The sequence below is a fragment of the Cydia fagiglandana genome, chromosome Z (assembly GCF_963556715.1).
Source record: "Cydia fagiglandana chromosome Z, ilCydFagi1.1, whole genome shotgun sequence".
NCBI classification, from domain to species: Eukaryota; Metazoa; Arthropoda; class Insecta; order Lepidoptera; family Tortricidae; genus Cydia; species Cydia fagiglandana.
In genome coordinates, this window is record NC_085959.1 from 11606875 (window position 1) to 11622303 (window position 15429).

Genomic DNA, 15429 nt, shown 5'->3' on the forward strand with positions numbered 1-15429 from the left:
AACGGACGGTTACAGTTGACGGTTCAACTTGTACTGGTTAATGGTCAAGAATTTTCAATTGCATTAACGTTTCGGCCAACACTGATTACATCTTCATCTGCGCCGCACACGTTTTAGGAGTCAGGTTTCCGTTTCGCGAAATGTTTGAAACAGTTACCAATAAATTATAACGGTCTCCTTATCCAGTTGGTAGGTAGTTTAATTTTCTACGAAGATGGAGGTCCTGGGTTGCTGAATTCGAATCCCGGTAAGGGCTTTATTTGTGTGTTTATCACAAATATACGTTCCTTAGTTATGGATATTTTCTATGTAATTTTAAGTATTTACATACATATATCAAAAATCTGAAAGCAACGATTACACCAAGTCGGGTTTGCTTCAAAATAATAATTCGCCATATTTTTGTTGCAAGCTTAAACATAAATATTTAGTATTTTATCGCCGTATTACATCATTGCTATACTTATAACGGAAATACGAACTTGTGTTCAGGTGACCCCATGCTGCTTGAAGAATGACTATATAAAAAGTGTTCTAATCAGCTACAAACATCTACTTTAAGCCTATAGAAACATGAATACGCAAAAGCCATTTCGCTTAACGGAAATTGCTGTACACGATTGCATATTATCGTTAAAGTGCTTTTGGACAGTTCGTAAAACGTCCGATTTGTGAGTGAGCGAGTGGCGTGTAGTAATACTGGGAACATATGTAGATGCACCATTACCTACTCTATTGCCGATCAATTAGTCACTGCGACTTCAGTGTTTGACTAATGTTCTTGTTATATTTTATTTCTTCCCTAATTAACTTAGGATGGGAAAGCGGAGAACTCCGCTCACAAATAACGTGATCGATTGATATCTAGCTACTTTGTTAATAAGGTTGAAAGTTACACGGAATTGTAAACGCCGCAGTTGCACATGTGTGCGCTCTGCCGGCCATGATGTCCCGGTACTCAAATATGTTAGTATTTATCGATATTCTATAAATGGATAAGGTATCTTTAGATTGCGCGGCGTCATAGATAAGAGGGTGTTGATGATACTAATATCATAATGGATGTAGTCGTACTAATAAAGAACTAAATGCCGCTTCGAAAATATTATCACATATTTAGTTTTGAGAGTACAAAATACTTGTATTGATATGGTTATGATTAGGTAGGTATTTTCTTATTGTTATTTGACTCAGTTTTATTCCATTTATACCTAATACAACAACTATTTATTGATCACTACTTCGCCCGCTTTGAGAACACTAACTGCACTCCTTTACAAAATTATCTTATATGTTAATATTTTTAATTCAGGTTAAAAGCTATCTATGTGTTTATCGAACTTCATCCGAAGCCATTAGCCGTATTTGTGGAATTGCAGACCTAATGTACCTTTAGCCTTTTACGTTAATACAAAGCTATGCTCTATTTTAAATTGCCAAAATGTTTCGGCTCGAGCCTTCGGCATCATGTTAGTAAGTATGATACAAGAAACATATAGATAAATGCATAACTCACAGACTTACATATGTAATTTTTTGTAATCTCGGCGTATCTCACGCGGTAGAGGTACATAATGTATGAGGCAATGGTGTTGCCGATGAAAATGGGTGGGCTTATCGGTAGGTCTATCGGCGATTTGACACAAATTCGTTATACTTAGATTATGTGACAAGCGATAAAATGTTGTAAGGCACCGCCTTGCCGTGATTGACACCCGCTTGTTGACACAGTGATATGACGTAGGTGGGGTACCTACTTCTGTGCCGCGCTTATCTACCGGCCGGCATTGTGGCGATACCGTCTAAGTGCTGGATGAACGACTTAGCGCTAGAAATACACTGCGTGTTTGCAAATCGATACGCCGCATCTCTATCGGTGACAATGACGTTTTATAAACAGTCACGGTCCAACCCTCGTCTCACCTCGAAAGCGTTAATTGCTCCGCAAATATACTCATCTTCGCACTAAGCGTTTACTTGCCGACTTTAATGACTGGGCAAACAGCGGCCGTGCGGTCAGCCGCCGGCTCGCTGCTAATAAATCTCTGGCTTTTCCCCGATTTCCCGGCGTCCCGCCGCGGCGCTGGCCCCCCATCCGCCGGCACTCTTATAAATTACCTACACGCTTCTACTATAAATCAAACAATACCCTAGCTAAATGTATTTACTATTGTTTGAATACACTTCCAACACTATCATGGGCAGTATCTTGACCGCGGTGATGCGATAATTCACTCGATCATTTGCGGGGTCATAGGTTCGGTGGCGTTAGTCAGCGGTCTCGGCAGCCGGAGGAAATGTGTTAGTTATGACCCTTTGTCTGCGGCGGAAGTGGAGGATATTGTGACCGGTTCCGAGCGAAGGCATTTGCGATCAATCTTGAGAGAAAAGATCTGGACGCGTCTCGGAGGAAGTGTGCTAATGCGTGGTTAGTGCAGTCGCCGGCTGGCCGCACTCTATTCGAACCGACTAATTGTCGTTTGGGATGAACTACCTACTCGTACTTTTGTTGCATATAATTTATTAATTTTTTTTTTAAGGTGGGTTACCTAATGTTTTTTTTTTCTTATTAATATTTTGTTCAGCTTTGTAAAAGGTTGCTTTTAAAATGTCACGTCACTAAACTGATGATATGATACTTAAATTCGTGTGCATGGTCTCCTCGTGCTATAATATCTCTTTGCCTAAAAAAAAGATAAAATCACCTAGTAAATTATGAAATAAACCGTTGTTAAGCGATTGACCTCTGTGTATTAAATTATCAAATTAGACGCAATTAGCGATGTTGAATGATGAATTCGGAATGTAGGGGAACCAAAACAAACTACGACTCTTCTCTTTCCGCACAGACTCTAAATGATTTGCAACGTTGAACTTAGGGCCAGAGTTAGAGTGACTAGGGTGGTTAAATAAATCTTGTTTATTTCGTTGGGCTACCTCCTCGCTCATTTGTTACACCTATTAATGTTGATAAAATACGCCAAGTTTTGTAATTTTATCTCAACCGCAATGTGGTGTTCAACCACTTTGTAATTTTTGTTACGTACATAGTATGTTATAGCCAAAAAAAATTTAAACATGTTATTTAAAAAAACTATGAAGAAGATTAACATTTTTATTTCAATTTTATATGATTTTTTCCACAATTGGGTTTTGTAATTTCAACTATTTAATCAAATTATAGGTAAGTAATAGTGATATTTAACCTAACCTTTAAGATTTTGAAATACTTAATAGTTAAATTAACTTGTTCAAAATTGAAAACAATGCCCTTAATATTAATATGTGATGTGCATCAGTCGTTGTAAATATAAACACGACTTGTGACCATTTAACAGCATAAAGGTGCTTATTCCGTTCGTTATCTGACCGGAAGTGAAAAAAACGTGATGCTAAGTGTAATTTTTGTCCGCCCGACTCGCCCGACGAGCTAAGCATTAGTTGAATAAAAAATTAGATGAATAAAAAACATGGTGCCGATGAAACATGAGATAGTTTTAACTAGATATATTGTTTTTTATTTAAATTTATTTTTTAAAGTACAGCCGGTGAATAGTAAGGTTGACTTTTATTTAACTGCCGTATTCGAATTTCAAGATATTCACAAGAGACGACACGTACTAGATCCATTCTAGATACGCTATAGTTTAGATATCAACTAGTTCTCTTTTGCAGCGCAATTCGGGCAACAAATGTCAGTTTTACGTTAGATAGAGTAAGATATCTATTAGATGTGAATTGGATCTCTAAGTCATATCCTGTGCAAATCGTTCAATAGTATCTCCAGAATCGCGCAAATGTCAAATTTGATAGGTTAGATCTTAAACATATCGTTATCGTATCTTGGTGATGTCTAAAAGATGTCTAATAAATGTCTATTTCAAAATCCGAATCGGGCCCTAAGACAAGACGAGTAGATGCATAAGATAGATGAGGTACCTACGTACTAATTACTTAGCATTCAGTAGAGAGTACTTGAATGAAAACTAAATAAGTAAAATCTTTAACTGCCCAATTTATTTTATAGTTATTGTATTGGTTTTTTTGATAAAATGACATCGCACTACAAAATTACAAATATGATTTTATGTTACTGTGTAGAACAACTTCGTGCTATTTATGCTTTACCTCAATAAATACATAAAACGCGAATTGTACGCCAATCCTTGGTAATCAGACTAATGAACCAAAAGGTTAATTAAAGTTTTACAACACCATTATAATGGCTGCCACTATTATAACGGACACAACATACCTACGCCGGATCAGCGGTCAAACGGTGATAAATTAGTGATAAACCGCACAGGAAGTTTACTATTACTTTGGGCTAAGACATTACAACAAAAACTAAATAGATCAAGTGATCGATTTGTACCCATATAGGTAGTTCTAAATTTAGAAGGATTTAGTACTAACTTTAAATGATAATTTTTGATAGTGCCTTTTAAACATTAGCTGACAGAAACTAAAACTGACCAAACTAGTAGCAAAAAAAAACAGTACAAATTGTCCTACTTTCCGTGCGTATGTCAAAAGTTTAAAGGGCCGTATATACTGTAAAACGTTGTACGATACAAGTGCGAATAAATAGGTCATTTACAACTCTTGTCGATCTTTACTGCCTTCGTTCGTGTTTTAATTGATCGCGACTCGTTTCGAATTTCATCTTTTCCGCACTTGTATCGTAAATAACTATTCCTGAAAATGAGGCACAGCTTATATCCACAGTTCCGTTGACAAAATAATCCAAGCAATTAGATAAAGCCAATCTCTGAAATGACGTAACGAGTTAATTATGTTATCTAAGAAGACGATTACCGCGCTCCCATCCCCATGTTGAGTTTAAGATTAACTTACTTAATGACAATATTTCAAAAGGTTCTCAATAAAGCGGTCTATTTACGTTATTACACTTAACAAAAACTTGATTCTTGTACGTGTAACTAATATGCGTTATTTTTACAAAACTAGCAAACGTTAGCTACTATATACAAACTTAGATAAGTATATTAAATTGATTATACATATGAAACATAACATCCACAATTCAGGAACAATCAATGCTGACAAGTTGTCATAAAAATAAATATCTTTGCCCAAATTTAAATCCTCCAGCTTCGTACGCAAAGTCAGTATTGATTATGTTATGATATACTTATTTACGTTAAGTTTAATTTTATATTTATAATTGACACTGACAAATAACGAAACATGTCAATCTACTGTTGATAGAAATAAAAGATAAGATTCGAAAGCTGCATCTCTGTAAACAGGCTTATTTCTATACCCATCAGGTTTTTTGCCGACGTGTCACGTAGAAAAAAAGGGCAAACTTACCGTGAAACGACAAAGTTAACGCCGTTTATAATATTATGACACCGTACCTTAATCGCACGACCACCGGGGCTCGGGCTCCAGTTTGGGGAATAAATGATACGTCAACAGCAACAATAGATGAATGAAGACGTGCTCGCATCTATCTAGTACTGTCAAAACGGTGCGCGAGTGGTGCTCGGGCCCGCTCGGCGTGCTGGCCCGCGAATGTTCGTGCGATTGCTTCGCAGTTGGTAAGTTGCGAGTTTTTTGCGGGTTATTGTAGATTCGGACAGATGTCACGGGCAGGGAGGCCTCGACAAAAGCGCTCCGGGGGCGCTTTGTCCTCCCTCCCCCCACCATTAACCGACACCTCTCCATTCCAGTATCAAAATAACACATATAAATTATTCACTTTATTTATTAGAATGTTCATTGTAGAATAGTTATTGCTCTAAATGGTTTTTAATGTCCCTATTTTATAAGTAATTTATACGTCAAGCTTCACAGCTGCATTTTACCCTCGGCTATTAGCGGGGCATCAGATAAATGCGTTATACGACCACCCCGGAAACTCTTATGGGCTGTATTCAATTTAACTTATTAATTCGTATTCAGATGGATTCAATTTGGCCGCGTAAAGTTTTTGATGGATTCATTAACATAGCTTGCGAGTAGTTGCTTAGACGTCTCGGAGTGAGACTCGGCTGCGGTCGCGGCCGCGGCTCGGGTGAACCGCACCGAATCAATCACGGAGGCTCAATAATTGATCTCCCCTAATTACGTTTCCCCCTCGCGGCTCATTAAAGACAGTCTGTTGTTTGTTCTCCTAATTAAAGTGGAGGTTTATCGGCCGGCCTCTAATTGATATCATTGCTGTTTACGATCATTGAGTTACGAGCCCGATCGATCCAGTTCGGCACTTAAACGTGACCGCACACGGCCTCGGCGCGCGACTTGTTTAATCCCGCTTTATTGTTTATTTATTTATGGGAAGTCATTTACGACATGCTAATTCCCGTTTGAATTAAACTTCCAAAATAATGAACGTTGTCTAGGCGCTTGATTAAATAAGAAAAAGGAGATGAATGAGTGTCACAGAAAAGGGTTTCTTTATTTTATTGGCTATGTAAAATCGTTCATGATGTGTAAAAAAGCAAGCAAAAGGAACAAATAAATGATAAGGTTTTTAATAAAAACAAGTGTGGCAAAACCCATTTTATCGTAACTGACTGTAAGCAAAGCAAATTGCAATTATTAGCAATCATTCATTTTAATAATGTGTGTTGTTAGTGCATTGATTAAGAACCCAATATCATGCTCAATAAAATAATATCAACTCGATGGCGGCGTCAACGTTATGCCAACTGGAAAATAACCAATTCCGTTTAAATCACAATCTAGCAATTCTTTGATACCCGTGAAATTGCCGTAACGAAATAAATGTTAAATAAAACGTAAAATAAAATTATTGTGCCTCCACAAACAAATAATTGGAACGGCAGTATAGGTATAGCGGGCGCGCCCGGGCCGGTGCCCGCTCATTTTATGGCTTATTTGGGGGAAAGCTTTATTGAACTTAGCCACGTTGTCTGTTGCTTTACAAATATCGCTTTTAATTCCATATTCACAAGCTCGATAATGGTGCGAGGCCCTCGGCCGCGACTCCACCGCACGGCATGAAATGACTTTTTCGTTTGTACGCGCTCTTTTATCCACTTACAGTCATCTTTTTTCCACTTGCTACAATTCACTTTCAGATTTTGCTAATACGGGCTTCATACGCTCGTTATTTTTATTGTATGAATAATATTAGTATTGTGTTGCACTCTATGTAAATGGGAAAAATTAACGCTAATTTGTTATGAAGCTTTAATGCCTAGCAAACAATTATCCCATTTACAGAATCAAAAGCTATTCACACTTGGCAGTGATGTTAATAGTATCGCCTTTATTTTCAAAGATGATACAAACTACAGAAGATTTAGATAAGGACGGATTGATAAATTTTCAGACCTCAGTATTTCCTAACCAAGCCGTCATCGTAATTATTGGGCTCTACCACTTTACCAACGATACCACTTTACGAACGAACAAATATATTTCCCAACAGATCATACAGCGTACAGCGATAAACTAACCATAACGGTACATCCACGCCATAACATAATCCAATCACCAAACTTGGCCCCTAAACTAACAGACACAGTTTATGAAGCAGAAAATGGCGCTACATGACACCCAAGTATCGAGCCTTTAACTGCGTACAGTAGCCAGGAAACCGAAGAGCGGGATGATGGAGTGCAGTCGATTTGGCAGCCGAACGGGGCACCGAGGCGCCTGGCCTGAGGCTCGGGTCAGTAAGCGGCTTCCAGCCACCGACGGGGCAAAAATTTATGAACCGTCAAATAACTTATCACCAGTTAATGCAATGAAATAAACGAGCCTTATTTATGAACGCCGATCACTCTTTTAGGGTTCGATTTGAGCGGGCATAGATTAATACTGGGGCCATTAACTGGAGGGGCTTAAAGGGTTATTTCGCGTGCAAGATAGGTACTCACTTACCGGAGTGGAAATGCATACCTAATGTTTCATACGTAGATACATTACATAATAAGATGTCTCGAGTTGTACAAAACTATACAATACAGTTTATGTAATACATTATTATTATTTTTTATTCATCATTTTTCTTAGGCTAGGGTTTTTATAATATGAATATAAAAGTAAAATATAAAAACACTTACAAAACAATAAAAAATACATATAAACACATTATAAAAAACCTAACCTAGGGTGCCGCATTATTATTTATTATTATTATAAGCCTATATTGTCCCACTGTTGGGCAAAGGCCTCCCTCTTATTCTTCCACGTATCCCTATCCTCAGAAGTCTCCCACCAGTCTCTGTCAAAAGCGTCAAGCTCGTCCCGCCATCTCCGACGATGTACAATACATATTGCTATTCTTGTCTTTTTAATCATATAAACGGTTTTTTCAAATATTTTGATTTGAAATAAACCAGGATTATTATAAAATTTATGAAGCTACTGTTCAGTTTGTTATACTCCCACATGAATAAGTAATTTTGGAGATCGGTACCTAAAGTAAAATGGTACATTTCCCGAGTTCCTTTTCAAGAAATCGGAACATCTTTCCATTCAATGGTTTGTTTTTTACAGAACCCTCCATCGATTTCCGCGGCTAGGGTCGTCTAGTTGGCTTTTATTTATGGATCTTCTCGCGCGTGTGAATACGGTTAAATAGTGGGGGCAGCCCCTTCGCCTCTGTTTATATTTATTTGGGGTCCCGTAATGAGTCTATCTGCGCTGACTCGCGAACCCTGTAGAGAATTGATTAATACCTTGTTAGACCCAGTGTTACGGAAAAGGGGGATTCCGGATTTTAGCGTATCTTTGCAATTTTGTTTAATTGTAAATGTAGCCGTGTTACATGCAAAATAGAACACATTTTTAAAAATATGCAATTTTAAGGGTTAATATACGATTGTGCCGCGTTAACTGCGAATAAAAGATTGTTTATTGACTGGGATAGATGGAATGGTTAATTAACAGCGTATATATTTTAATTACCCATTCTGGTGTGAGAGAATGGTCTATTTACGTAGCCATATAGCCGTAAGGCGTTGACAGCTCTGAGGACTGTGACGGAGGCTTTAGTCCTAATCAAAGTTTATTTGGTTGTTATTCACGTCAGAGCGATGTTTAATTTGACTTAGTTAATGTTATTCGCTTCTCGAAGAGGCTTCATATTTCAATCTGAAGGAAAAATAGGATTCTTACTTTCAGTTTAACTTTTGCTAATATTTTTCAATTGCATGCTGCATTAGTATATTTGTAAAATGTCCAAAACATTGTGTTTTTTACATATCACACGTCCACCAATGAGCACTGGATTTAATATCAACATTGGCACCTTCCTACCCTCACTCAGCTTATCTAATTCGAACACATCTGCTCTTTTTTTTGACCAACACGTCCGTTGGCATTTGTCAATCGACACGTAATAATACAAAGAGTAAATTCAAAAGTGTCAATTGTGACTTTCTTTCATAGATGAAGTGAGTTAAATTAATTATTGTTTTTATATTATTGGAATCGCTTTTAAGTTTAAAAACAAATTAATGTCGTTAAATCACAGAGTATTCATTTTCATTGTTCACTTGTATTTCGCGAGCTTCTAACATCCCCATTAGAGATCCTAGTCGTGAACATACATCATAATATATATGTTGTAGGTGTCGGCGCGTGCCTGGCTAATGTTAGGGGCGAGACAGTCATCACTCTTGGTTAGCGAACCACAGTCAGACCCAAAGACGCACTTTTTAGGGATCCGCGAAAGACACACGTGACTGATGACTGTTATTAAACTAATATGTTATTAACGATTTTGGTGCTGTTTTTATGTATATCTATAATTATATGTTAAATTTTTTATAATATAGGCTATAGTTAACTTTTTTTACAATACTATTTCACAATTTAAACTGGTTCATTCACTTGTCGAATCCCAAATCTATTCTATGACTCTTTCCGCACAGACTCTATTTAATTTTGTATTTTTAAGAGTATTGTTTGATCCAGTTTCGTAAATCATATTAATATTATATTTATTAGAATTGTGAACGGTGATTTACTAACTAGGGATCGATTTTTGTGTTAATTCCTTTGTTATATACCTATATTGTATTAACTACTTGAGAAGTATACATTTTCCTATATGAAATTCTTTGGATGCGCAAAGTGAGCTCACAGTCATAAATCTCGGTGGCAATGCCAATGGCAGCTCTGGGGTAATTTTTATCTCTGGCGACACCAAAGAGTTGCGGAAGGGAATTTGTCACTCCGCTGTGGGGTGATCTTCGACAATGCGCTTTTGACGTAACGTCCCTTGGCGGAAAAATGAATAGTTATAATGATCTCCATAATGCGTGTGTATATGACACTAATTTAGATTTCCGTCCGTTTTAATTGTGGTTGTTACTTAGGTATAGACGAGGTATATTCTCTTATGATTATTTGACAATATCTAATAACTTGTTGATACGTCAATAACTTGAAATTAGTAGGTTTCTTTATTATTTTTATTACCTACATATCTAGAAACCATACAAGCACGTACCTAAATATATATTGATTCACAATTTACAGAACTCAAACTATTTTTCTAAGCTTAATACCTGCTACGTATCTATTTTGTTTACTTTTTGTATATACCGGGTGTGGCCTGTAACATGAGCAAATAATTAAAACATAGATTGTACTCCTCAAACGGTGTCACATTTGTTCTACAACTTTTAAAAATTATGAATTATTTAGAGTCCCTATTTTTCATACAAAATAAATATTATCTTTAATGGACGCCATAGCCACGCCATATCATTGTGATTGACGTTACTTGTCACGCCTTAAACAAAACAAAATTCACAATACATTGCGTCTTAGAATAAACTTTAAAGTGTATTAAAAATCAAACCACAAGTTATTTATAAAAGTCACTGAACAAATGTTAGTCAGTATGAGGAATACAGCTTACAGTTTAATTTTTTGCTCATATTACAGGCCACACCCGGTATTAGAGGTAATATACATTAAAAACGGACTAGTATACCTATAAATGCCTGACCATTTTCCTAATCTGTATTATATATAGCCTCTCGTCGTTATTTTTTTATGTATGGCTTGTCTTATCTGAAAACAGCCTGTAAACATTTAAAACTGTTCTTGTTAGTTAATTATGTAAAAGAGTCATAATTCTGTCACATTATACATTGTAGGTAACTAAAGGTTAGTTTCCACCCAATGAGTAACATAGCGTTTTTCATTTCAAGTATAACGTAGGAGGTGTGTCACCACAGGTGGTTTAATTAATTTTAACAAATCGGTACGTGCTGCATACGACACAGTATTATAACTGCAAGATGTAAATTGCATCGTTAGACAATTTATTTTATGCAAACGTTTGCTCTAGACTTTACAACACTCAGTAAATTTATTTATTTAGATATTTAATTCAGGCAACAAGGCCCATATTACAAATACCTTACAGACTAACATACATATGTATTTTATAAACTTAAAACTAAACACTATTTAGACGACAAAACGGCGTGACTCCGTTGTGGCTGCTCTTGTAATTTATACCGTAAGGGCTGATTTAGGCGCGCAAATCACATGCGATGCGATTTTAGTTACATTGTGGACTGTTGGTGGTTAGTCCAATCCAACCGACCGATCAAAAACCGCAATGTAATGAAACTCGCATGCGAGTTCTCGCACCGTCTACATGAGCCCTAAAGCAACAATTAAGCTATTATTTAATGCCTGTAGTAACAATTGTATCGTCTCATTTAAGGTAGGTATTAATTTTACTGAATGTCAATATCTGTTTTTAAATTTCCGTATAAAGCTTTGAGTGACCGGACTAAAACTACGACAGAAACTAAAGTCTAATTTGCCTTACTTTTTTTAAGAGTATGAATATTGAAGAATAGGTCGGTACCTACCTACAAATTAGCAAATATAGGCGAGCTAGTAAGAAAGTTAATCATTTACCTATCTGTAAGCCGAAATATCTGTCTGTCTATTTGTTTCTATGAAATAAAAGTGAATATTTATTGTAGATAGTCTTCGTTGAGATAAACCTAACGTTGGTTATTCCCGAATATCAGCCTACACAGAATGTATAAGATCGCCTATCTTAGCGATCCTAGTGTAGTCAAAGTTAAGGCAGTATACCTATAACGCGAAAGAGCTCGGGGGCATGGTATATGCTATTAAAACAATATTGTACACATTTTAGGTGGTTTGCCAATGTAACAGAGGGCCTATTACGAACCACGTTCGATGCTCTCTGTCGCACTTGTCAATTCGTACTCAAGTGTGACAGGGAGGCAACACGTCGAACGTGGTTCGCGGTAGGCCCTCAGTTTGATTGAGCCCCCGTCTCGAGTATAGGCAATCACAAGTAAAAAGAGTTGTTGACTAAATAGGATAGAATCGATAAGCATTCTAATCACGTAACTATGAAAGATGTATGCAAATCTAATTCCTAGTCAATTAGTCCTGTTGCAGCTCTAAACAAGCAGCATTAACGACCTAGTGCAATAATTAAGTTATTACCTTACAATGGGTTACTAACACCTCATTTAAAATGCTAATAAGTGCTCGCGTCCTTACCGAGGGATATGTTAGGTTTACCTGAAATTGTGTTTATTGTCTTATTTGCCAAGTCTAAGTGTAGACATCCATTAGTATAAATAAATAAACCAGCGTCAGTGTAGAGTAATAGTTAATGAATTGATTATTATCGCACAGTAAACTGTGCCATAAATGTGTATGCCATAAATGGCATAGTATACTTTAAGTGACAAACGTGGGGTATTATTTCATTTCGTAGAATTGTGGTTATATGTATGAAGACTTTATTTATAGAAAAAAACCTGTTTTTTAACTCTCGTCGCAAAAAGAGGGGTGTTATATGTTTGACGCCAATGTATGTCTGTCTGTGGCATCGTAGCTCTCCAACGGATGGGTCGATTTCGTTGCGGTTTTTTTTGTCACGAGAAAGCGAGTTTTCTTGCGGTAGTTCTTAGCTATGCTTCATATAAATCAATCCGGCAGTTTGAAGGGTATCAGCTCTTTTCCGAAATGATTGTTAGATTAGGTCAATCACCTCTGTGCTTTAGGGATAGGTACATGAAACTACGATTAATGCGTAATTTTTTTTACACAAAATCGAGAAATTGTACGTGGAATGACGTCATTTGCACCTACCAATGTATACCAACTTTTCTCGCTTATTCGATACATAAATATTTACACTCTTCTTTACCATTTTAAATGAGAGAAAAGTAACCTCCGCGTAGAGCAGAACAGCAGACGCTAATACGAGGGTGTTAAAACATAGTGTTTGTTGCCTGCAATTACTCCAATCTTCGGGGTTAGTAAAAGTGCCCGGTTTCGTGTGCCCGAATCCTGTGTTCAAGAACAAAAAAACGGTTCCACACTTGTAAATTACACCTAATTATATTATGGTAAAAGGCACAATGAACTTAAACGTTTTCGCGCAAACTTTATGCAATAAATAATACGCTAACTTTAAAATTTAAATCGTTTCAATAATTGCTGGCAAAAATTTTTGCGATACAAGTAGCCTTTTAAACTACCTATAGGTAGTTTAAAAGCGCTTCAGATTGCATTTATATCCTACTATGTTAAACTCCGTCCTCGCTTAGCGCCATTGTTTGTAAATATGCCTCCACTAGTATCCGTTATCCAAAAAGAGGGGGAAAATAAGCTGTTTTATTCAGTTATCTCGAACCAGCGCTCCATATGGGGGTATCATAATACTTTTCATTTTATTATCACGCTTTTCGCAGGGGGGCCAAAGACAGGGAACGCTGAATCGTTCACACTTTTAATTTAGTCGCGTCTAATGTATGCGAATAGAGGGTACTGAGGGAGCTTGGGGCCTCACTCGAGCGCTGTTAAACAACTATCAGGCTCGGAGGGTGCGTGAGCCTTAATAGTTTTCCCCTTACTCCATACATTATGCAAAATACTCCAGTGATATGTCAGCCCGTACACTAGGGAGTTTTATTGTTGTTCCTGCGTTTATGCCCTTTTATGAAGTTAACTTTAATTAAATTGGAGCCGTATTTGTAAGGACGATTGACTGAGAGGTATTAGGCGGAGATTTATCTGCTTACACACGCTTAGTCACGTGAGAGCCTGGGCATTAGCTGACAACGAATTAAAAAGATTACTTTCCAACTCGAGTTACAATGGCCATTACTTCATTAAAGTTTTGTTTAGCATATTTTATTTTAACCTAGTTAGTCTGGGTATTTATCACTAGGCGCCTAAAGGTCCTAATTAAACGGCCTTATAGGAATGAGAAAATATGCTTTAGCACTGATCCATCCATGGATATACATACCTAATGGTGCATCCTTATATTCAACTTAAATAATAAAGTTTAATACCATACGGAAGGTTAGTTCGATATTCGGCCAAGGGACAGAAACTCGTGCATATTTTAAACCATAATTAGGTATAATTCTCTTCTTCTAGGTATAATTTACAAAACTTGCTGTCGCATTAATTCAAAATTCGATAAAATTAATAACTTCCTTGCTTACAGGTATTGGGTAGTTACCTATTGTCGAACGAACATTATTTAATTATTTATAGTAAGGTTAGAGTAAAATTAGGACTGTCTTTATCCATAGTCCATACCCACAGACCAGTACAAACCTACATAACTGCGACCGAGGCAAACCTAAGTTTAAAGCAAACTAAAACTAAAGTTCAAAGTAAACTAATGATGGGTATAGTAGCAGCATGTTTGTTTATTATGTCGTGCGGTGTTTCAGAGCAACCCTTACGCCCTGAAGGAGGGCGGCGGTGAGATGTCGGCGTGGACGTCCGCGGGCCTGCAGCCCTCGGGCGGCTACTACCCCTACGACCCCACGCTCGCGGCCTACGGGTAAGTCCCTCGGGCCCACGGGACCCCAAAGGTCCATTGCCAGCGCCACTTTAGATAAAGCCCGCGCCGCGCCGCTAGGATTAACATAACACTTCCCTATCGAGACTTATCTCTCTAAGAGATTGCTATGCGAAGGCTCGTGTTTGTTGCTCGCTTTGACTTTAATAAATTTTGTTGTGTTGTGCAATTGTAACCCTCCGCCAGTTGTTGAGCCACGTTCTCGCTGAGTGACAGTTCGTAATAATATTAATGCATCGAGATTCGTCTTTTGTTGCGACGTGTAGTGTGGTGCACATGTTCGCTCTAAAACTCGCGTGTCCCAAGAGAAACGTCCATTTATTTATTTTTTTCCACCTTTTGATTTAGTTTAGGACTTTGACTGACTTTAAGAACTGTACAGTGGATATTACATTCGGTATCGTGATACCTCTTGTCAAGAAGAGCTTAGAATCATAAGTCTTTAAAAGGCTGTCTTAAAATGTAACAATATCTTCAGTATAGAATTTCCACTTTGATCTTGCCGTTTTGACACGGACTAATGTTATAGAGACAAGTTCACACTCTAGTAAGTTGCGGACTAAAAGTTTCAATGCCCCGTCAAA

At 37.3% G+C, this 15429-nt stretch overlaps 2 protein-coding genes across 4 annotated transcripts in view; one reads left to right on the forward strand and one right to left on the reverse strand.

Moving 5' to 3' along the window:
• The window catches only part of LOC134678315 (homeobox protein araucan-like), a 115818-nt gene that overhangs the window by 80910 nt on the left and 19479 nt on the right, over positions 1 to 15429 (forward strand). For all 3 annotated transcript variants that reach the window (XM_063536824.1, XM_063536821.1, XM_063536822.1), the window contains exon 3: positions 14715 to 14827. In XM_063536824.1, coding sequence (XP_063392894.1) covers positions 14715 to 14827 — 113 coding nt within the window. The remainder of the gene's footprint in view (positions 1 to 14714; positions 14828 to 15429) is intronic.
• Positions 1 to 15429, reverse strand: part of LOC134678317 (gamma-aminobutyric acid receptor subunit beta) — a 555578-nt gene that overhangs the window by 537 nt on the left and 539612 nt on the right. The window lies entirely within an intron of this gene.